The sequence below is a fragment of the Onychostruthus taczanowskii genome, unplaced genomic scaffold (assembly GCF_017590055.1).
Source record: "Onychostruthus taczanowskii isolate IOZ18803 unplaced genomic scaffold, ASM1759005v1 scaffold52, whole genome shotgun sequence".
Taxonomy (NCBI): Eukaryota; Metazoa; Chordata; class Aves; order Passeriformes; family Passeridae; genus Onychostruthus; species Onychostruthus taczanowskii.
The window spans coordinates 702,752-726,814 of NW_024502791.1; the positions used below are offsets into that span (position 1 = coordinate 702,752).

General features: G+C 35.5%; 1 protein-coding gene across 1 annotated transcript in view; it reads right to left on the reverse strand.

Annotated features, from left to right (window-relative positions):
- Positions 1–1,906: 1,906 nt before the first annotated feature.
- Positions 1,907–24,063, reverse strand: part of CNTLN (centlein) — a 169,599-nt gene continuing 147,442 nt past the window's right edge. Inside the window, 5 exon segments of the mRNA XM_041416473.1 lie at positions 1,907–1,971; positions 1,974–2,007; positions 9,910–9,980; positions 11,163–11,311; positions 11,313–11,350. Coding sequence (XP_041272407.1) covers positions 1,907–1,971; positions 1,974–2,007; positions 9,910–9,980; positions 11,163–11,311; positions 11,313–11,350 — 357 coding nt within the window.

Sequence of the window (24,063 nt, forward strand, 5' to 3'; positions counted from 1 at the left end):
CAGCAGTGTTACAGTTTCAGGAACATTTGTGCATAAATCTGTCTCCAGCTGGGTTTAAGGATTTAAGTTTGCTCTCTCTTTTCAGGTGAAATAGATAGTAATTTGGTTATGCAGTGTTCTTGCTTACTCTTGCATCAACAGAAGATGTCTTCTTGTACCCAGTTGCCCAGGAGATACAGAAATTTGCAGGGGCAGTAAAGCAAGATATTTGAGAAAGAGACAGCAGTCTGGAAAATTCCGTCTTTTTGAGATGTATTTTCTACATGAATTAGCTGATGCTCCCTGCATTTTCACTATGACAAAAGATCAAGTGTTAAAGATCAGCATCAAGATTAGACTTGCACCAGTGCATGTTTGGCAACGTGGAAATGAAGACAGTGGGGATAATTTTCAGAGATCATTGGCCTCCTGAAGCTCTTTTCACTAAGCTGCAATAGACATTTTGATGAAATTACGTTCAAATACACTTTGCTGGAATTACTGAACAAAATTAGAGCATGGTTTCCACATGTCTTGATGGATTTATCTTCCCTAATTTTTGTTGTCATTGTTTTATTGGCATTGGAGTCCATGTAAATGTTTAGCTTCTGTAAAACCTGAGGCAAACAGTTCCAACAGCTCAGTTTCATTTGCATGTGGGTGGCATCCTTTTGCTTACTTGAATATATCACCACACAATTTCATATGATGGCCCTTATTTCTTGCATTGATCAGCCATTCCTAAAGATGTGCAGGTTTTTTTATACAGGGATAGTTCCCAGTCTTAATTTACAGGTGTAGGTGGAGTATGTTTGCATGATTTTCTCTAATTCCAATAAAAATTCTCTCAAGCCCTTGTGTTCACCAGGTGCAACTGAGCAGAAGTTTAGAGACCTCTTCCTTTTGTCAGAGACACCAAATAGCGAACTCCATAAACTGGAAAACACTGGACTGACATGCAGAAAACCTCCGTTTCATGCTTCATCTAAGTGAACTTAGTCTAATCCATATTCTGATTCCTCACCAATATGGATAACGATATCTGTTGTAAAACAACTTGATATCCATAAATGAGACACATATAGGAGCGAAATATTATTAACACATGAACTCAGAAACTTGTGTCTTATTTTTTGTCAGGTAGATTTGTCCAGAGGAATTCAAAGTCTAAGATCAAAAGTGTGAAGAACCAGCAGTTATTTGTTAGTAGTGCCAGAGAAATCTTGGTGGAAATAACTGGCTAAAATTCTACACTAGTTCCCCAAGGCAAGTGAGAGCTTGCAGCTACCTATTAGCTGAGAAACAACTGGATCTACTAGTGAAAAAAACCATAATAGAAAAAACTTTATTTTATTCTATTTTTTAAAATACATTGCTTTCATTGCATTACTCCACACAGGACATTTTTATTGTGCAATCACTCATTTTTTCGAACATAAAAGCATGTCATTTCACGTAGCATATATCAAAACATTTGGCTTTACAAAGAAACGAAAAGAAATTAGGTATTCAAAATCTCAGTGATATTCCCAGTTCCTTTATAAATCCTACTTCTAAGGTTCTGATTAGTACAATCAGATGTTACTTGGCTGCTTTTTGTTCTTTCAAAATTGTACAGATGTGTATTATTCATAACAAAGACATCCTCTCTCTGCAAAGCCTGCACATGTGTTCACTGCCAATGCATTTAAAGGAAAATAATTTCGAGCTTTGCATTGATTTGCAGTAATTTTTCTCTTCAGGAATCAAATACCACACTGCTTTCTAATAGGAATTTAATTAATTCCTCTTGTTCAACAATTAATTAGTTCATGGTTTCTGTGTATGTATTGAACATGCATATTGACAGTTCTTTGTGAGAAGAGGAAAGACATGAGGAAACAGCACACATTTCAGTCACACTTTGCAAATATAAATCTTAGCAATATCATACAGTGTGCTTCATGAGGGAACTGTACTCTTCTACCAATTTCTTCTTCTCATTTAATTTTCCAGTATAGCATCCATTAAGTTTGAGGCAAAAGGAAACTGAAAAGAAACAGAGTAAGAAAAATGATCACTAAACTTTATTTTTTTCTTGTGAAATACCTTTATTAAATATCTTTAAACTATCAGATTTCACTTAGTTCTGACAACTACCACACACACATTTCTGATCTTTAAAGTTCATCTGCCAGGTTAGTGTCTGAAAATTTGCTCTCTATCATAAAAATTATAAAAGAGCAGTGTAAAATGAAAAAAGATAAACTCCTTATTGAACAATTCATGCTTTACTGACCATGTTAATGATGTAAACTGCAGTACCAGCATCTCTGTCATTTATCTTCAATCAGCTGATCAATAAAAGGTTACAGTCACTTCTAGGGCATGCAGAAATGGTAGTGTATGAGTGTAAGTTCACTATCCTCAGGAGGATGAGACAGAACTACCAGTATAATTCTCAATGCTGTAGCAAATTGCCTTAGACTCACACACAAAACCTTGTAAATAATTAAACAACAACAACAACCAAACAAAAAAAAAAAAAGATCCCAAAAAACAAATAAGAACAAAACCCCAAAACAGAACAAACAAAACCACAAAAAAACCTCTCAAAGCAAAGTAAAATCCCAAACCTCCAACTGCATTAATTAGAATATGACACAAATGTCTGCTTCTCTAAAACATGATACCAAAAAATTGCAGTGACATATCTATGGAGAAAAATTAAAACTTTTTTTAACTTCTCTGATATAAAAGATGCATTTGCACAGCCAATGTCTACAAAGGAAATTTGGTACATTTTTCAGTGTCATTGCTTTAATGCTTAAAGAGGTTTTCTTTCAAAATCTTGGTATATCAGTGCACAGTTTGCTGGGAAGTATTTTTAGAGGTGGTACAGAAGAGTGGTCGTGGCAGCTCCATCCCAAGTGGCCAGTCCTGTGCCAGAGGAGAACAGGACAGTTTTCCTTCACTGCTGAAAAGTCTCTATCAGCTTCACAGAACTCTGTCAGCTTACTGAACACATGGTGAGACCAGTGGTGAGTGAGGGGTCAGTACTCCACCAAAAGTAACATCTCATTCAGAAGGAGAGATAACTTTACACTGTAAAGCCACCATAAATAAATAAGGTAAAGTATAGAAGCTGGTGGAACAAGCTGCTGGCCAATCATAATTTTCTGCTTTTCACAAATTTAGCTCAAAGCAACACTTTTCCACCTAGAACTCCTGTCTAGTTCTACACTTCAGTATTGCTGCTCTAGTTTAATTTTTTCACTTCTCTATGCCATCTGAAAGAGAAAATTGTATGGTCCTTATGCCAGATAGAGTAGTGCTTGTTTCCTAAATAGACATGAATCAAAAATTATAAAAAAAAAAACAAAACCAAAAAACCCAAATAAAAAACCCAGACATAAAGCACATCAAATACAAAATGTAGCATTTGAACTGATATACAGACACGAATCTATATACTGATATTTATAATTGCTAACAAGTCAGAAAAAAATCTAAAAAAGAAAAGTCTTGTTAATAGAAGGCATGTACTGTGAAGAGATAAAATGGCATCCTAAGTGCTGCTCAACTGTCACTTTGTAGTTATAGAAAAAGGACAACAATATGCATTATTTTCTTTTCTGCAGGAAAAGGGGTTTTCAAGGGCTGGTGCTTGCTGGCCAGACATGTCTCCATCTTCACAAATAACTTACGTGTGTGGTAAGAAATTTCTAGAAGACATCTACACCTGTCAGCTTTCTCCTGTGTGCTATTGTGACGACTTTTTGGGGAATAGAGGGCTCAAATTCACTGAGCACAAACCTATTCAGTGTAATATAAGACATAGTCTTATCTGAAATTCTGTGACTTACTTGCTACTATGCTTTAAAAACACTGACTCCAGCATCCTGTTCACTCTAATTTCTCTCCCTTTTTTTTTCTAGGGAGAAAAAACTGCATCATTACCTCAAAGTCTCTAATTCTTCTTGCTTACCTTGACTACATCAATTTCTGATACATTTCACCTCCTTAATGCCATGCCAGAGATGAATGGCTTTTTATTGATGTCTCTAGCTTGTATCATTCTAACTACATTTTACTTGCTGCCCGCTACTCTCTGTGGCTTCCATGTCATAGCAAAGTGATCTTTCAAGAACTCTTGCCATTCAAGCGATTCATTTAAATCAAGAGCATTTGAAAGTGGAACATTATGTCATTCTTTCAACGTTTTTTGGTTTCAGAGAAAGTGCTGTATGTTTCTCTCTGGTTTTCTTTTCTTGCAGACGCCCAGAACTGGATGATCCGTACAGTCTTAACTTTTAATAGAAGCTTGTCAGATTTACTTTTAATGATGATTCTGTAACTATCCTGGGAAACCTTCCTTTGCATTTCTCCCCAGAACTTCACAACCACTGAAGTCATCTCTACTCTAAAGCATTCATACCAGCTTCAAAACCTGCCATATGCTTGGGAAAGGCTTTGCAAGTTCAGTGAGTGCTAAGCACACACCTAAGGAGTGAAAGCTTGTTTTTACCACTGATCATGAGATATTTTAATACAGAATGATACTTCTTTCAGATTTTTTACAATTATCTGGGCTACAACCCACTTAAAATTAATTGTGGTGATCCTAAATCAGTACATAACTGTAGGCTTTAACAGAAGTAGTATTTAATTGATTCATGTGATTTCACAATATCTGAATGTGCAAACTACATCTGGGATAAAATTATTTATTTATTTATTTGACTTCCTAGATTGACAAATTTCTTCTTTGATAATAGGAATGTATATAACTGAAAAGCATATTTCTTACACAACTTATCAGACAGATATCTTGGTGTACAGATAAATGGAAGATAATGTGATCCTAAAGAGCCAGAAATAGTGATAGTTAATTCTCCCTCTCTTGCCTATTTATTCTGACCCTAAATTTGCTTCTTTTGGAGATCCCTTCTGTAAAAAAACAAACTAGTAATATTTATTGACCTTAAAGCACATGGCTGAGTCTCTGTCAGCACAGAGTGCATAAATACAAGTGAATAAATATACACCAATCTGCCAGTGGAAAGTATTATAATGAATGCAAGGCAATGTTTTTGTTCTAATGAGGCACAGTATCTCCATTTGCAGAGTAGAGCATTACTTCGACTTCTGTTTCACAAACTCTAAAATATGTTAGCATAAATATAAAAGTATTTAGGTTTTGGAATAGACAAATTAGAGGTTACAACTATTTCACACCTTCCCATATGGATCCATATCAGTACAATACATTTTCCCAACAAAATATTATTCAAACACACTGCAGAGCTGCCTTAGATTGAATTAAGTGAACCAGAAAAAATAATATGAAATAAAACCAGGCACTAAGACCAACAACTAAAACATCCTAAAAGCACAAAAAAATAAAAGTCAAAAATTTAAAAAAAAAAAAAGTTTCACTTTACTGTTGTTTTACCCTTTGCTCTTATTCTGCTTCATGGTGGCTGCATATACATCATTATATAAATATGTATGTGCCTTTTATCCTGAGCGACCAAGTCAATTTCTCCTTGTTTGCAGTTTAGGATGAGTGATACAATGTAGGTTTTTTTGTGTGCATGAGATAAAACATAGATTTATACCATAATGCATTGTCAGTGCACAGGATTAGGCTCTTGCTCTCATAATGAGAAGAAAATCTGACCTGGTATCAGTGCTAATGGTGCCCAGAATGCGGTGCAGGCTGTGCTGGTGCTGCTGCTGCTGTGAGGTGCAGACACTTGAAACACCAGGTGATGGTGTCAGTGGTGATTGTGCACAGGTGTTGGTACTTTGGTGAATACACATTTCTGGGTGTGAGCTGCTCAAAGACACACACAGACTGCAGAGAGACTAACAAAAGCAAAGCAGGCAAGTTTCAAGCCAAGAAATTTGGAAGGAAATAACTGTTGCCATTAGTGTCCATTCCAGATGACAGCAACAGAAATATGCCTTTAGAAGCCTGTGCAAATCCTAAAAAGGGGTTGGGGAAAATCCTTACTGATGATTAGTGAATATATAGTTCTAAACCCTATGCTAGAGATGTGTCACACAAAGAGTGCTGCCAGAGTAGAGGAAAGGGAGCCTTTCTGGAGGTTTTCACTATTGGCATATGATTTTTAGACCCATAATGAAGTCACGTGAGGAAAGATTTTATTAGACTGCTTTGTTAGTGTGAGATGTCATATCCCAAGGAGTGCATGAGAAGAGAGGAAAGGCAAGTGCTGCTGTAAAAACTTAGGCATATGATTTGCATTTTATTAAAAAAAAATTCTTGGAGTCTTCTTGGAGGCAGTAATCTGGATTGGGCTACCATGCTGCATTCACACACAAAATCATTAACAGATTTTTCTGAGACAGTGTGCCTTACAATAAGTCACAGTAAATGAAAGCCAAGGGTAGTGTAAGAAATCATGTTTAACTTACATGAGAAGAAGTCATCCTCTTGGCTTAGCCGTAAGTTTTCTATGATGGGAAAAAGCTAGAAAAGATTGCTTTTGTTTGAGTTTTAGGGGGAGTGTTTATGATTATAAGAAGACAGTGTTACTATGAAGAGCCAGGGTAAATTAATACGACATACACACTCAGATGTGAGGGATAAACAGCCTCATAACTTGCTTGGCAGGATGTAAATACCCATACATGTTGAAATGATCATACTTATTCCCCCCTAAATAATATAAACCACTAAAAGCTTAAACGTCTATAACACGAGAATTCTCCCAAGCCCAAACAGTAATGTGTAATTAGTCTGATGCCTCTACACATGTGCAGGTGGCAGGTATTTTCATGCAGTCATGTGAAAACTGTCTGCATACAGGTTCTTCACAGGCCAGAGAACCTTTTCCTTTTATCCCAGTGTCAATTATTGAGATGATTTATTTTTATTCTTTCATTCTTTAGTGAGAACAATCTAGAGTGTTACTGTATAAATACAGAGACAGCAGGAAAAAAACCCACTCTTGGCCATTAAAGACGTAGATGTAGACAACAAGTGATTTTTACCAGCTCTGCTGAGTTTATAACATGACTGTACTTCCCTATTTGCATAATAAACAGGAATAATATTCCTGTTTGCATAATAACATCACTATGCAGAGATGTCTCTTTCAAGCCATAAGCCTCTTAGTAGTGGTCTAGTTTCTTGAAATAATAGGTGATAAAACAAGGACACAAATTCTGGCTGGTATCTGTCAGTTTCAGGAATGCAGGAGTATTTATCACTAAAATATTAATAATCTTGTAAAGCTGAAAGATATGAGACTTTTCCAAGTCATAAGAGTATGGAAAATAAAGGTACAGATGAAGTGAAAACAGAGTGGTATCCTTTATCATTTCACTTTAGGGGAATCTATAAAATGACAGTAAAAAGCAACGAGTGCTTCACTCAGTCCCCCCCAAAATTCTAGTGCAGCAGTAAAATGGCGTATGTCAGTAATAAAAATAAAATGTCTATGACATTTTAAATGTTATCGTACTGTCACAGTAGAATAAAATTAGCTTGAAGAATGATCTAAAGGGATATGATGCAGTTCATTATGTATAACAGCAATAGCAGCAGTTTCCCAGTGTTCATAAAGGTTTCTCCATTAAATTTACCTCCAGTCAATAATTAGGAGACCACAAATAAACCTCGGCAATTAAATCAATACTGCTGGGCAATTATGTTTCAAAGTCCTGGCTAAATGGCACAAAAAGACACTATATCAAACTGCAATATTAAGTGATCTGATGCAATTTTCCACTGAACGTTTACTCAGAAAAACAGAAAAGGGCAATCCCGCATCTCTGTTCAAGATGCAAATGGGTAGCACAGTTTGCCAACATGTAACACTTAGCAGGCAGTCTGTTATGAGCAAAGCCCTGAAGAAAGCTTACATTTCACTGTGGGCTTTAGTTTGCTGATCAGAAATATTACCAAAGCTTACTAAAAGAAACCAAAACCAAACTCTGCAAGATATTGAGTAAAGCATTTTAAAGGGCACAGAGCTGTTCCATGAGCTGCTCTCAAATACAGATGAAGAAATCTTAACTGTTTCCATTTATATGCCTTAGCATGGACAGAAATGAAAAGCGGAGCTGGCTGCTCCCCAAAACCACTATAATCCTCTTGCAATTCTAAAAATGGTCTGCTTGCCAAAAATTACTTCTACCCTCAGTGTTTCTTCTGAGGAACCCCACAAGATGGAGCAAAAATCACAGAAAATCACTATTAACTTGTACACAAACATACATGGCTAAGAACAATGAGCTCTTCTATCCTTATACAACATTTGCAATCATAATATACCTGGTTTCATTCAACAGCTCCTTCACTCTCCATCCCCTGGTTTTTGCTGTCTGTGTATAGCAGATGAAGAAAAGTGATAAAATTCTGCTGAATATTTTTTAGCGATTTACCAAACAACAATGAAAAACAGAACAAGAAATCTTCATTGTATTCCATGGATCTGATTCATATTTTGGAGCCTATAATATGAACAGAATCTTGACATTTATATATATTTTTTTTAATTCTTAAAATTAATTAAGCAATTAAGTGAATATAAAGAATTGTGCTTTTAATGCTGAGTTTCATGTAGCATTATGAGGTTTAATTAAAATGCCGTTTTTTTTGACAAAGCCAGTAAAAGCATTTTACTATTTCTATTTCCTCTGCTGCAGCAATTAAGCAGTCTTCACAGTAGCAAGTTTTGATAACGAAAAAGGGAAAACCTGTCATTTCTTAAAAATCTGGCCACAAGATACAATCTCAACACAAAAGTTGTTGATGGTTAAATACATAAATCTGATGTGTGTGTTTCTTCAAAATGGCTTTCAAAATATTTTCTATCATTCACATTCTTAACTGATACTAACTACATCACTAATGGACCCATGCTAGTGAATATGCATTAGGCACTGGATTTATAAATCAAGTTTTATTTCTTTCCAGACATCAGGTGCCCATCATTTAAATAAAAGAGAAAACTAAAAATGTAGCAGAAAAGTTTTAAGAGTAAGGGTATGTTGTCAGTGATGTCCAAACAAAAGCTGACTACGGGTAGAAAAGCTGGGCTCTCACCTGCCAATAAACTGCCCTTGATCACTTACAAGAGGGGAGCATCCCAGCAGACTCTGTGTGTATTAAAAAAAAAGACTTGAAAGAGAAGAAAAAGTATCACACAGGTCACAGCAGCAGTCTCAATGGACCCCTCAGGGATTTCTGCTAGTCTCAGACTTGTCATCCTCTATGCAGCTTTCCTCTCTGCCCAGAAAATGTCGATAGGAAAATGTTTGAGGGGCCTCTGGTGGAAATTTTTTCATTCTTTCTGCATTGACAGGATGCCAAATCAATATTTACTTCCCACTAACAAGCTGCTCGAGGTCTCAGTAGAAAATATTGTAGAGAATACGAGAAGACACGATAATAAACAGCTGTCTGGCTATGAGGAAAACATGAATTGACTGGAAACAGGTCCACAGTAAAAGGTCACAGAAACCCATGAACTCCTCAGGTGTCCATAACAACTAGTAACTTTAAAGGCACATAAAAAAAAGTCTCTTTTTCCTAAGAGTTATGAGAGAACAGATAATTTTCACTCTAGCAAGCGTTATACAGTGTTTCAATAATTCAATTAACACATTTGCCAAGACCTGTGCTGGTTTTCTCCAGCATTGTTTTACTGGTTATGTTAGCTTAAGTTAGCTGTTAAGTTAGATATCACAAATCCTTGATTAACATCTCTTCAGTTTTACACAGTAACTCTGATTTTAACAGAAATACAAAGGAAATGCTACAAAACATGGATTTCACATTGCTCATCACAGTATAGTTTGAGGCCATCAATGACACCATAATTGCAAATACAGTGTATTAATTACAACCTAAAAACACATAGCTGATCAGAGCAGAAAGTTATAATTCATTGTGGGATTATACAAATTGAGTGCCTGTCCTTCAAGAAGTTTCTGTATATGCTGTAGCCATTCTTTATCTTTTTCAAATTCCATTTCTGTTTCTGCTGTTTCCCAAAAATATAGAAACATCAGGAGCAATAAAGGAAATGTGTAACTAGGTATACATTAAATATAGAGCATGTGGAAGTTGGAATCACATTTGCAAAATTAGTTATCTGAAGCATACTCATCAAGTATCAGTGCTCTATTAAATTTTTAAACCTACCCTTGTCTATGCATGCCTCTAGAAATGTGCATAGCATGTTCTTTCCATATGAATATACTGGTGTATGTGAGATCTTATCTAAATTGTATGAGTTCAACATAAAAGTGCCTGAGTCCATGCACTGATAGATAGAATATGTAGTGTATGTGTAGTGTAAATTCATCTCCTGTCTAATAAATTCGGTTTATATTTATAGTTAAGTATGTTTATGTGTTTTACACATATATTCACAGTGACTGAAACAAAAAGATACAGGATGTAGAAATTACTCTGAGAATGAGATAAGCATGGAACAACTCTGTCAAAGTGAATCACTTTATAGGGTTGTATAAATGTTAGTAAACATGGCAGGGATCAGCCCATTTTATTTGTATTCATGAGTGTAATCCCTATCAGTGCACACACATCCCATGCAACTGTTGTTTCACCAAGAGGAAAACTTCCTTTTTGTGGGCTCTTTAATATAAAGTTTCAACAAGGCTAAATCACCAGAGTACTGTTACAGGCCAATAATGGCCAGCTCCTAGACACTTGCTGTACAGGCTTTTTCATATATTATTTGATCAGGACTAAATAAACCTGGATAAGAAATCCCATCACTGCATATATTTAATAGAGTGATTTGATGAAACAAATGTATCATAGAATCAACAAAAAAGGCTACTATGAATTCACCCAGAAACCATCTATCTACCAGAAATACCTTTAATAGGTATCACAATTCAGAGAGGAAGTATCAACAAAATCAATCTGGCACAGCAAGACATACATTCTAATTTTGTTTCCTTTAATGCAGAAGTCTATTTAAAACATACAATCCTGCCAAATGGCCTCACAAAAAGGAAAATAGTGAATAATATCTCTAAATACACATGCTCAAAGCAGTATGTGTATATTTATGCATACTGTAAGTCTTGCCACCTTATGAATCTCTAACCTGACTTTTTCATTTATATTAAATCCTTCCTGATTTCTGCATCTTCTCATCTATGCTTTTTTTTACTGAAGTCCTTAAAATAACTTACCTCATCATCTCCTTCTTGTAGTATTTCATAAAAATCACTTGTTGAAACATTGAGGATAGATGGTGCTAACTGAAAACTCTCTTGGGAAAGACCCTTTTTGCATGCTTTCGTTTCTCCCAGTTTTTTTGCCAGTTTGATTTTTGTACAGCTCTTGTACACTGTGATGTAATTCTCCAGTTAGAGACTAGATGACACAAGCAAAAATACTGTACTGTTATTTTTTTATAGTGCAAATAAGATGGAAAAACCAGTATAATTTAGACTAAGCTCCTTTAGATGGGACTTATCTTCATTCTGTGTTATTGGTTCAACAGGATATGTGCTGGAATATCAAATAACATGCTACTTCGAACACAAAACATGAATTAGTACAGTAAACCAAAAAATGTTCTTAAATGTACATAATGTTTTGGTATGTCTTTAGCAAAGTAACTATTCTTATAATGCCGTCATTAATAAGACAAAGCAGCTTCTACAGAATCAAAATCCTTTCCTGACCCAGTCTAACAGAAATGTTCTTGAAATAAGAATGTGTCAGGCTTCATTGTGGTCAAATAGAGATTTTTTTTTAAAAGCTTATTGACATTCTCTGCATGCAGAAACACCAGTATACCTCTTTATTCAAAACCTGAAATTTTGTTTCCCACCTGGAGAGAGTTATTCAAAACTGTCCTGGCTACCAAGCTCCTACCTTACCTATTTCTTAGGTTCTTTAGTTCAATGAAATAACATTAAACATCAGCATAATTAATCAGTTTTATAACTGAAGTAATTTTGGTTTAATATTTATGCAACTATGACAAAAAGATTTCATCAAAAGCTGAGCAAGACAATTTTATTTAAAAATTGTTGACTAGCAAACAAGAGTACTAATCCATTTTCAGAAGATCCTCCTAGAATATTCAACTTCCATGACTCAAGTAGAACCACGACTGTCAACACAAACACCTTGGGTGAGCTGAAAACGAGCAAAGAAGGTTTTCTTTGGATCATCCTAGTGAAGCTCATCTTATTAAGACAGATCTCAACAGCAGCCAATCAGCTCCTCAAAATTCTTTTCCTACAGAATACCTTCATCTCTTAGAAAATGACTACAGGACTATGAAGCCTGTTTATTGGCATTTTGGATAAAGTATTCTACAGCCTCTAGTGTATCTGAAACAGTCATCAGAGAGCATTTGCTGATACATTTCAACAAACGCACAGCACACTCATCCAATTCCAAGATATTTTTTTCCTACCATTTCCCAACTTAACATTTTTCTGTATTTAATAAAATTTAATCATTACAAATAAAAATACACTGCCACAAGTCTGGGGAGAGCAGGTACAGTGAAATTTGTCCGATTTTCTGATTCAAGTGTGGGTTCCTTCAACCACAGAATTTCCAACAAACTATTTCATACATAAACCTATCTGCAAGTGCAGAGCTGAGAGAAATGAGGAAACTTGACATGTAATGGGCAGGGACCTGGAGCAACTTGAACTAAGCTCATACAAGGAAATAGACTTAGAGATGAGGGAGCCCCAAAAACAAAAGCACACACTATGAAAAGAAAAATACAGTTAAATCACATGTTTTTCTAGCATTTGCAAAGGTCTAAGAGTAAATTGGCTCTTGCAACATATAGGAGATATATTTGACAATGGAAAAATAAGTTCAACCTTACTTTTTCGATCAAATTGAATCAGCTTTCCATGTTCTAAAAAGAGAACTCTCTCAGGCATTAGTGAGCACTCTAGAAGACGCACATGTGTAACCTGATGCAAAGAGGAAATGTAAATTAAAGGAGCAAAATAGCAAGAAAATTACCTGCTAAGCCACTTGAAAAGGCTACAAAAACCAACAAAAACCAAAAACAGACAAAAAAAAGCATGATAATAAACAATGTTAAACATTCACTTGAATGCCTTAGAAAATACAGAAACACTGCCAGGCAATAGTCATTTGACATTATTACATAAATGTTATTGGTATATCCAAATTCCAAAAGAATTTCATGATGAATGAGCAAGCTGATAGCAACAGTGGAATTCAGAAACTGCAACTCCAGTGTGATTGGCTTTTAGTCCACAATTCCAGAAATGAAGGTGCCAGAAAAAAAGGCATCAGAAAGACACGGAGAAATCTATAGCATCAATTCTTTAAAAATAATTAAAAAATTGAAAAAAAATTTAAAAAAAGAATAAAGAAAAAGCAAGTTTAAACAAAAATCACAGAAAGAGAAAATTGCAATGAATAAATTTTAATATGCAAGCATACACTTTATATATAATCACAGAAGATCATTCATATGGAGGACTTGCACTTCAATTCCTCTGTCCCTTGAGCAGTTCAAATACACTAAAGCATATGCAGAGCACAAAGCATATGTGAAAAATAAGGCTACTTTACCGACTTTAAAACTGGACTTTGAGAGACTAGCTATTTTTGAACCTCCTTCCTTCACGTTATTGGTATAATGTTTTGATATAAATTTTATCACTAAATAAGTGCCTTAAAAATTATAGTCTCCCTATGATTTTAAGTTGCTTTTCCTTCTGTTATTTTCTCATCCATCATACGCTAATGTACTCATGTGCTAAATTGTTTACTTATTAGTGCTCTAATTTATATGTTAGTTCATGCTCCAAATACGGAAATGTTCAGTCTCAAGCCACACAGCTTTTAGAAACGGAAAGACCCATATCCAAACTCAAAAGTACAGACTCAAGAGTTCAGCAACACAGGTTTTGCTGATGAGTGTACTGAAGGCAGTAGAACATTGTTCTGTGATTCAGAATTTGATCCAACGCATTCTGGAGCCAGCTGCAGGATTTTGAACGAAAACATTCCCCTCTGTGTATTTCAAAATTGTTTATTTTTAAACTAATAAGTATACATAGGTGATGCAAGCTACCTAAATGAAATCAGTGCAATACATGACTTCTGTATTATACTGATTTATAACAATGCCTTTATTAGTACCAGTAACACTAGGATTTGAGATTTTATCTTTGTTTTTTACTTTTGCTGTCAAATGTATAGGATATTTTTTTAGCAAAGCCATTTTCCTAACTTAGATGTTGCTATCAGAGTTATTCCTGTGGGACACACTTTGCTGCTACCAGCCAACTAGAATAGGAATTCTTGATTAATTCCTGAAACGAATCTATACCTCTTCTTGTCAAACCAGTGCAACTACCACTGATCTGACAAGAAAAAAAGAAGCTTAAAATTCTAACAAAATTACCTTAAAGTTCCTAGTCCTTTTCAAACATTAGCAACTGTTGAATTATCAACAAACTCCATATAATTTCTATAATATACATTATAGATGTTGGGTTACAAGTAATTCTGAGATATCTCTATTACAAGCCTTTTTACTTTGTTTTCACTACCTCAAATATTCATTCTTAAGAATATATTGTTTTCAAATTTGTCCTGGCAGCATGTAACCACTTCTTAGCACTGCATCTTTTGCCAGTTTTGAGATGCATAAAGACAAAGGTCTTATTTCAATTAGAAGGTCATATTTAATGAAACACTCAAAGAAGTCTTGGTGGCACAAAGATCCCGACATCACACTATTAATAAGGCTTTCACATCCCAAAATACTGACACTCGTTGATCCTGGAATTAACACAATTTGATCAATGGCCTGAAGTAATGCTGTATAACCAAGGCAATGCCAAAAATTTTTCCTGTAACTACCATGTTAATTTACATACTATTATTGTTTGTAGCATAATAAAACTTAATGGTTCCAAGACAAATTCTGACACTAGCTAGCACTGTACCTACGTATAGCCAGCTTTCAGTCTTGCACTGGTGCAGATCTCATGTCAGAGGCCATGGCTCATGAGTCATGGATAATTTAAAGTTTTACTGTATTTTGTACTACAGCAATAACAGTGTACTGCATCTGGCTGAGATCACAGAATCATCAAAGTTGGAAGAGACCTTCAGGATCACCTAGTCTTTAACCACAGTGGCCAAATTAAGGTTCAGTTTAGTTTTGGCCCTTCTAATTTTCTCTCCACATACTTGACAACATCTTTGTAGTTCCCTCAAATTACCTGTTCATCCTTCCAGACATACTACATTCTTTTTTTGTCACAAGTTCGAGCCTAAGGTCTCTGTTAAACCAGACCAGTATTTTTCCTGCTGGCTTATCTTACAGCACAAATGGAGATGTAGTTAATTGTCTTCCAACAGCTTCTAAGGTGCAGTGTTTGTAAGGGATTTGTAACTAAACCAATGCTGATAACATACCAGCCATAGCTAAGCACTGGCACAATGTCAGGGTCTTCTGTTTCTCATTGCCACCTCAGCAAGTGGGCTTAGGATGCACAAAATGTAGAGAGGGAACGCAGCTGGGATGGACAACTGGCTCCAAGCGACCAAAGCGACATTTCCCACATACACCACTTAACAACAAAATCTAAGGGAGATGATGATTTGTCTGCTCAGAGACTGGCTAGGCATTGATCTATGTTCCCTGGGGGATTTATTCTCCTTTCTTTCCCTCATTAAACTGTCCTTACCAACACACAACTACACAAGTTTCTCACTTTTGCTCGTCCTATTCTTCCCCCAGTCCTACTGGGGCAAGGGAGCAAGCCCCTGTCAAATGACTTTCAAAATACTTTCAGTAATAATGTTTGAACTGATATCACAGCATGACTGAAAACTCTTCTATAGTAATTTAGTTTTTTAAATATATTATTTAATATATATATAACATATATTTATATATATTATTTAAATTACCTCAGTTCCTTCACTTGAAAAAAACACACCTTCCAGGCATAACCTTTTTTTTATCAGAAAAGCGACAAGACACAAAACCAGACCACTACAATGGACTTGTTTTGCTTAGGGCTATAACATGTAGCATTCTGACACAAGGGAAGGAGAAAGCCTCAGGAGGTTGATTTAATTCTTATGATTCTCACAGATCACATGTCATTTTTAGAGACTCAGCAGATGCCCTGTAAGTAAAGATGTAGAGGACATACAGACTAATCTTCACCAAGTTCAGTATTCAAACTTCTGTGGCAAAATATTAAAGTAGCAATAACAATATTTTACCAATGTCACACAGGTCACATTTATAAGGTGATGAGTCAGTTTTATTTACCTGTCTACAGTCACAGTTTCTGCTGTGGTTTCAGAATTTATTAATACACATGTTCAAATATGATGTCTCATAGTTTTGTGTACTTGGAGGAATTATGATATTTTATTATCTTTTCCATTAAGAATAAAGTAAACAAATAAGACATTGAATTTGTTAAACTCCCCCAAAATAAAAGAGATACATTTAAGAGAATATTAGTGTGATACCTAAAAGCTAGCAGAGATGCAAAGTTTCAAAGGCTAATTCAATAAATATCTGAAAGGAAGAAATACATCCTCTAAAACTAGATATCAGACCAATACATATGATTTAAATTAAACAGTCTTATGTTGATGGGCACTGAGAATAGTGCTCTCAGCTTCACAGACATAAGTGGAAGATGAAAGCATACATGGCCTGGAAGAACTGCCTCACCTAATGACCTGAAAGAATTCCATTATACATAAATATAGAGAAATTGCAGTCTGAATGTTAAAACTAATGTGATACCACATTTGCATCTGCAACCTGATTCTCCACGATTTCCTGATTTTTCAATTAACACAGGCAAACCTGAACACAGATGAGGATAACAAAGATTCTAATAGGCAAGATTTGAAAGATTCATTTAAGCAATTTAAAATATCATCATTTTCTTCTGTCCTAGCAGCAAAAGCTCTCTCCAGTTTTCAGTCCAACATCCTAGCCTAGCCCTGCCTTTTCCATGGCCCTGAGCTATGGATGACAGACTGTGAACTAGAAAAGGTAACATCCCAAACCACACATCTGAAGAAGTGTACACAGATCTGCACGGTATTTCTTTTTCAGCTACTAAAGCTCAACCCATTGTGGCTTTTCTGAAAATCCCTCAAGTCATACATATAAAAAGCACCTGATGACTTCAGCATTTGCATACAAAACTTGGCACTTAGTACTGAAGACCCCAAAAACCCAGGTAAAATGCAGTAAGAATAATAATATACAGTGACAGGAATTAGTAAGTGCATTGCATAAAATTTGATAATCTGATCCCTATCAAGGGCAAGATTTGAATTTGTAAAACCATGCTGGCTTAAATTTTGCTATTTCTACTTGCCATTAGGGGTGGAAGCCTTCCTTGGCTCGCTCCCCATTTCTCTAAAATACCTCATCCTACACATTCGAGCAAAATACCATTTCTTCTAGGTTGAAAACGATTAAAAACAAATGGTTTCTTTATAAGCATACATTTCTGAGTACAAAATTGAGAATGTTCTTCTGACTGCATTTGCTTAACCGTCTCCAGGTGCAGAAAACCACAGGGAAGAATATTGAAAATATTTCAACCTGTATTTGACATTATAAGAAAAAGAAATGAAATACATTGTGCTATGTTCTAAAACCCCTTAATTTATTTACAAATAAATTTACTTACAAATACATAGACAAGTGATTTAAGTCATGGACAGATGGACAGTTTTTTATTTTAGATTTTCTTCAAAACAAGGCACATTTAAACAAAGATAGAGGAATGGACTTACTATGGCCAATTACAATATAGTTTATATTTCAGTATAGAATATACCATACATTCTTAATGGTACACTTTGTGTTTTAAAATTCACTGTGTGAATAAAAATTAAGGGGCTTTGTATTACTGGACAGCTTTTTTCTCTTTTTGTTTTCTAATCTTCTCTTGAGAACTGCTTAGCTATCATACTTTAGGCTTAAAAATCTGCTTTTTTTCATTACATTCTTTGTAATACCTTTAAGTAGAATTTATTGCATCAGCTGGACACCTCATTTATAGAACATACAGCAGGTACCTACTAATATGACAGACCTATGGTAATATATAATTTTACAGCTTTACAATTATCTAATCTCTCCTGTACATTAAACTTTAGGACTGTCCAAAATTTGAACTGTAGACCTGAATGTTTTCAGACTGATGCTGGTTGTTAAGTATCATCAAACACCCCATAGTTTTCATCGTACTGTTGCTAAATTTTCAGCACAATTACCATGTTTTGTGACCTATAACAGAGAAAAAATAATAGTTTTCTTTATAGCAGGGAATGAGTTGAAATATGTATAATCAGCATAGGATGACAGGCAGAATATTTCTGTCAAAATATATTGGTTTCTAAAATTCTATTTATGTGGAATGGGCAATAATAATAATTTAAAGTCCTATTTACTTCTGCATTTAAGTACTACCTCATTTATATTAATTTTTTGCCCGCTGTAAATTCTTTGATTTCAACAGAATTTCTTCTGATTTACACAGGTGCTAGCAAAACTACCATCATTCCTTTAAAACTTCATATATTACAGTTATTTACACAGAGGGGAAAAAAAAAAGGCACTGACAGAAATTAGAGCTTCACACATGTGTAGCAAGAGATGCCTGGGATCTTAGGGAGTTTATTATCTTGAACAGTTAGGGCAGAGAAAGTCAGCACAGTTGTGCCAGGTGTTGCAAACAAAGATATTCAGGGCAGACCTGAAATACTGAGGTGAAGCAACACTCCAAAGGTCACATAGCAGGTCAGTGACCAAGATGTGAAGAACACCATGATTTTCTGACACTCAGCTCAGTGTCTAAGCTTATGCTATCTTTCTGCAGAAACACACAAAAAGCCTAAGAATTATAAATCAGATGCTCTGTGTAAGACCACTGCACTGCTGAAACAAATGTGTCTGAAACCCAACTTAAGAGGTCATCTCTGGCATTACTTAGATTCTTTTAAAAACCCCATAAAACTTACCAACTGTGTTTTCTTAAAATGCTGTAATTTGTTTGGTTTCTTAATGATTCTGTCCTCCTAGAGCTCTTCCTACTTATCTGTAGCCCTTTTGGCATGTGCCTTGGGGAATCCCCTTAACTCCCAGCTTCCTAAGTTACTGTGGACACTTCACAAGACCCTGTATGAATGAGTGCTTTATGTTCTCCCTGCTTCACCTCGCTTTCTTAGCAATTTGATTGATATACATTAAACAATTATTTCTACATGAACTCTTACATAAATCATTACTGGAGACCTTTTTCATCCTTTCAAAGTTTTTCTCGTTTTCTTGGTTTTTTGCCAAAAGGGTTTCTAATCACCTTAAGCTTAGAGCATTTAGTATGCACTCATATGTCCACCCCTGAAGTCTTCCAGTCATTCCTTTTTCCAGTCAACATTGCTTCTGACTTTTAGACCCCGAACTGGCCATTATCTTTAAACAAAGCATCTTTCTAGGTCCAGCAGAGAATGGAGTAAGAGCTTTAAAAAGAGGTCTCACCAATCCATTTAAAGAAATCCCAGATGGATCTAGACACTTCCAGCAAGTGCAGTACAGAGTTTCCAAGCAGCACCCAGGTGATCCAGCTAATCCTGTTTCAATCTCGTTCTCTGCTATATTTATTCTGATTATTTTATTCTTTTAATTAAGGCACAAATGGATATTTTTTGCAGATTAGTGGAATGTGTTCAAGTTTGTTGGATCTGTTCACAGGCTATCTACAATTATAGAGTCACAGTCTGTGAAAATGGCTCTCTTGCACTCTAAGAATGAAAATAGCACCATTATCAACAAAATCACCTGTGTATGTCAGATATGCATCTAAACTTTGCATCAGATATACATGCACAGCTACAAAAAACTGACATAGCTTACAACTTGGTGACATAGTTGAATCATCTAAATCAACACCCCTAAGTTCTTAATACAGAATTAGATAAAAAGTAGGATTTATAAACATTCAGTATATTTTAAGCTGCATCTATTATGGTCTTTATCACAGTCAAAAACCAAAGTGAAGTGCTATACTTCTAAGTCTAAAAAGCAAAGAAAAAGTAGAGTATGGAAATGCATTTCATCATCTTCCTCTTTATTCTTCCATTCTATTTATCAAGATTTTTTCCATTAAGACATCTACAGTATATGCTGTTCCTGGCACACTGTATGTATCACCAACCATATGCCTCCTGTAAACTGTAAGAATTCAGCCATTCACTTAATTCATTAAAATTCACAGGGCCTATTATTCTGTTTACAGTCTAATAGATATTCACTGTCACTATTCAGGCCTCTGATTCAATTTGCTTAAATCCCAGATGCAGAGTAATCCTGATGGAGATTAGCTTAATTTATCACCAATTTCTTCTCAGAACCAAGAAAGGTTGATATTTCATAATAAAAGCTGTGTTTCTACTTTTTTTCTCTGAAGTAGCATGCACAATGAAGAAGAAGCAATAAATGCCTAATTTTTTTTAATGGTGAGATTTTCTCAGTTACACAAATTTTGCTTTTCATATAGGACACCATCTTTTAAGGTTTGTATTCTACAGGTAAGAATACTGATTCTTATTATAGTGGAACGTATTCCTGGAATCAAATATTATGCTGATTCTGACTGAACACAGATTGGCAGACTTATCATGTACTCCACACAATACAAAATAATCACTCTGGGTATACTTTTCTAGGTGAAGTGTTGACAGTTTGGAGTGTAATAAATGAAATATACTTATCTTTTGGCTCTCAAGTGTTCTCAGGGGGGGAAATCTTCTAGCAACTTGAAGTCATATTAAAGATGTCCACTTCCAAATCAAAACTGACAGTGCTGATTTATGTGATAATATCTGCTGTTGTTTGCAAATGTCCCAGTGACTCACTGAAAAAATTTTTGTTTGGTCAAACAACACTTACACATTGGCACAGTTTAGATACAATTGCATAAAAATTTCATAATGAACCAGTTTTCATCTGTACAGCATACCACAGTTCTATTTCCATAAAAAGTTAGTCTGTTTTTGCCAATTATTGAGTTTTACAGTTGCCCATTATGTGCTTCTTTTTTCAGATAAAGAAACAAATGATCATTCTTTATCTGATCTTGGTACCCATCTGAAAAATTACATTCTGCACATCCTGAGCCTGAAGACGTTGGAGCACTAATACTGCCAGGAAAACTGAATCCACAGGGTTTGAGAATATATTCAGCAACAGCAAAGTTCTATGAAGAACATCTCTTGCTGTCTCACTGTAACTGGAGAATTCTGAGAGTTGCCTGCAAGGATTTCCTTCTATCTGAACTGGCTTTGTGACTGAAAGACTGTAGCAATGTACTTGTGATGCTCTCATGCTATAAACCTGATAAAAAACAACTGAATATTTCCCAAATATTTGTGCCTTCCAACCTGATTAGTTATGCCTCATATTTTTGAAGTTCTGTTTATAGATAAAGAGCAAATAGGACATGATCTCTATACAGCCATCCTGAGAAGAACATATTACTTAGCAATGCTCTATTTTGAACCAATCGAGAAGAGTTCAAGAGAAAAATACAAGGATAGTAAATAACCGGTATCAGCTAAATAACAGGATTTTTTAATATGACTAGTCATTAATTACCAACTGTTTGCAACAGGAAAAAGTTTTATGTAGCACTGCCACTAAGGGCCAGTCCAGCATTTCCAGCCTGCAACTATGTAAACCTGTCCCTGTTCTGACCTTCTGTGGTACACAAAAGCTGGTGTTGTGGGTTTGTAGAAGGTTAATTGAATTCTCATGAACTAGCTCAAAATCGACCCAGATAATGTCTATGATGACATTTCAAAAACAGAGTAGGGAGGAAGTTGCGTAAGGGCAGAAACGAGGAGCGAGGCTCACTCAGGGGTGTAACTTTTCAACAGAAGCACTAACTTACCTAAACCTGTACTTTGATCTGAAGCCCAAGACAGCAGTGAGGAAATATGCCATGGCAAAACTTATGTCAGTATTCAAGATAAACTTCAGAAAAGTAATAGAGACCAATACATATCAGGACATAAAGTAAACTGACTGAATGGCAAGTAACTGGCAGAACACCACTTGGCCAAGCCGAGGAGAAATAAGTCCTCTGACACACGTGGCTGGTGAACATAGATGTATGTCAAACAAGAGAGTGAGGGGGAAGTGCACCTAGCTTAAGCCCAGCTCTGAGTAGCCGAAATGAGGGCAGCTGTCTTAAGAGGGTGAGTGTTAGATCCCAACTTAGATCCATTAAGCTTGCCAAGTGAACTGCCATGGGTCTTGATTTTGGCAGTCAGTTTTATCAGATGGCTGTACTGCAGACCTATCAAGAACAATGCCAGAACACACCAGATGTGCTCTGTGCTGCAGAGGGCATCCTCAGCGGAAGGCACACAAGTCCCAAATGACAGAGGTAGTATGGAAGTAAGAAGTGCACTCAACTGATTTCAAAGCATTCAGCTGCCATCACCTATTTATTACCACCACAGCTGAATATAGATGCCTTAGCAAAACAATCCTTCTCAAGGTCAGAAAAGTTCTAATATTCTCATGCTCAGACAGGCATCATCACCGCAGATTAAAATGAGTTTTGCTGGTGTACAAGTTGAATGGGACAGACGACATTGCTGAGTCTTGGCTTACAAAAGCCTCTAAGAGAAACATACGGTCAAAGTCTAGAGGAGAATAAAAAAATAGAACTTGCTGGAAAACAGAATTCATGCAGGAATTTGGACATTTTCGTAATAAACTAGTATGTTCTACTATATTTTCAATAGAAATCCAGTCAAGCAGTCTAATAGCAACTTTTTAACTTCCTCCAATGGCTGTTTTCTGCATGAGGTCTCTCAAGTACTACAAACACGCAACAAAGAACATTTTGCTCTGGTTGCTGTGCTTCACATAACTGGCAGATCCACCTGAGGATCTGACAGTACCTGTTATAGAAAATCCTGAGCAATGGTACACCATAAAAATTGAATGCATGATTCAAAGAGAATTTATGGTGCTGAAGGGAGCAGGGTGTGATAAAGACATGAGCTCTAGAAAACGCACCTGAAGTACTTTCAGAGCCACCTGATCCCTCTTCCAGGTAGTTTGCATTTATAAATATAATAAAATGGCTTTATTTGGCCTAATTGATATATTGACAGCTCTACTTTCATTATTAATTCTTAGTTTGATACATACTATGGAAAAATTTTATCAGGATATGAATTTTGTGAAAATGTTTAATAATCAAATTTAGTTCTGGTCATTACTGCAACTCTAAAAAACACCTACATTTTATGATTTATTCTTCAGATCGACTGCATGAGCTGTTTTTAATCTATTTAAATTTAACATACTATTGATACTGCTTGGGCTATTTTTTTTATCTGAACATCTCGGTAGTAGGTCAAAAAAAAGGTATATTAAAACAAATAGTAACCTTTATCAACCGACTTGTACTACTCTCCAGAAAAAAACTAGATTTACTCAATTCAGCTCGCTTTTCATAACAGTACTCTAACAAGTATAACTATACTCCCATGTTTAACACTTTAACAACTGAATTTCTTATCAGTATTTTATTCAGAAATGAGTCAGATTAACGAACATAAAATACTGCCTTTCCTGAATATTGACTCAATATTATCATTCTTTCAGACTCTAGGCAGTGTTGTAGTATACATGCACTAACTTCAAATATTTATTCAAAATGAGGATCAGCAAGAGAAATATTTCTTGACCAGCTCTATGAAGTGGTAAGCTATAAAAATTCTCTATCCAAAAATCCTACTTCTTTCTAGAAAATGTTAAAAACTTTCTCTTTGCTACTAATAGATTAAGGATGTTGCAGCATCTTCATAAGACATCAGCCTACTTCATTCCAGAAGTATTCATTTTATCACATTGATTTTATTTATTTCATATTTTTATTCACTCTATCTTTACACAGTTACAGAGTTGTTTTATCTAATAACAGATTACATCTGCCCTATAATAGCTACCTTAGTAACAGAACATTCATAATTCCTGCCTGTTTACTACT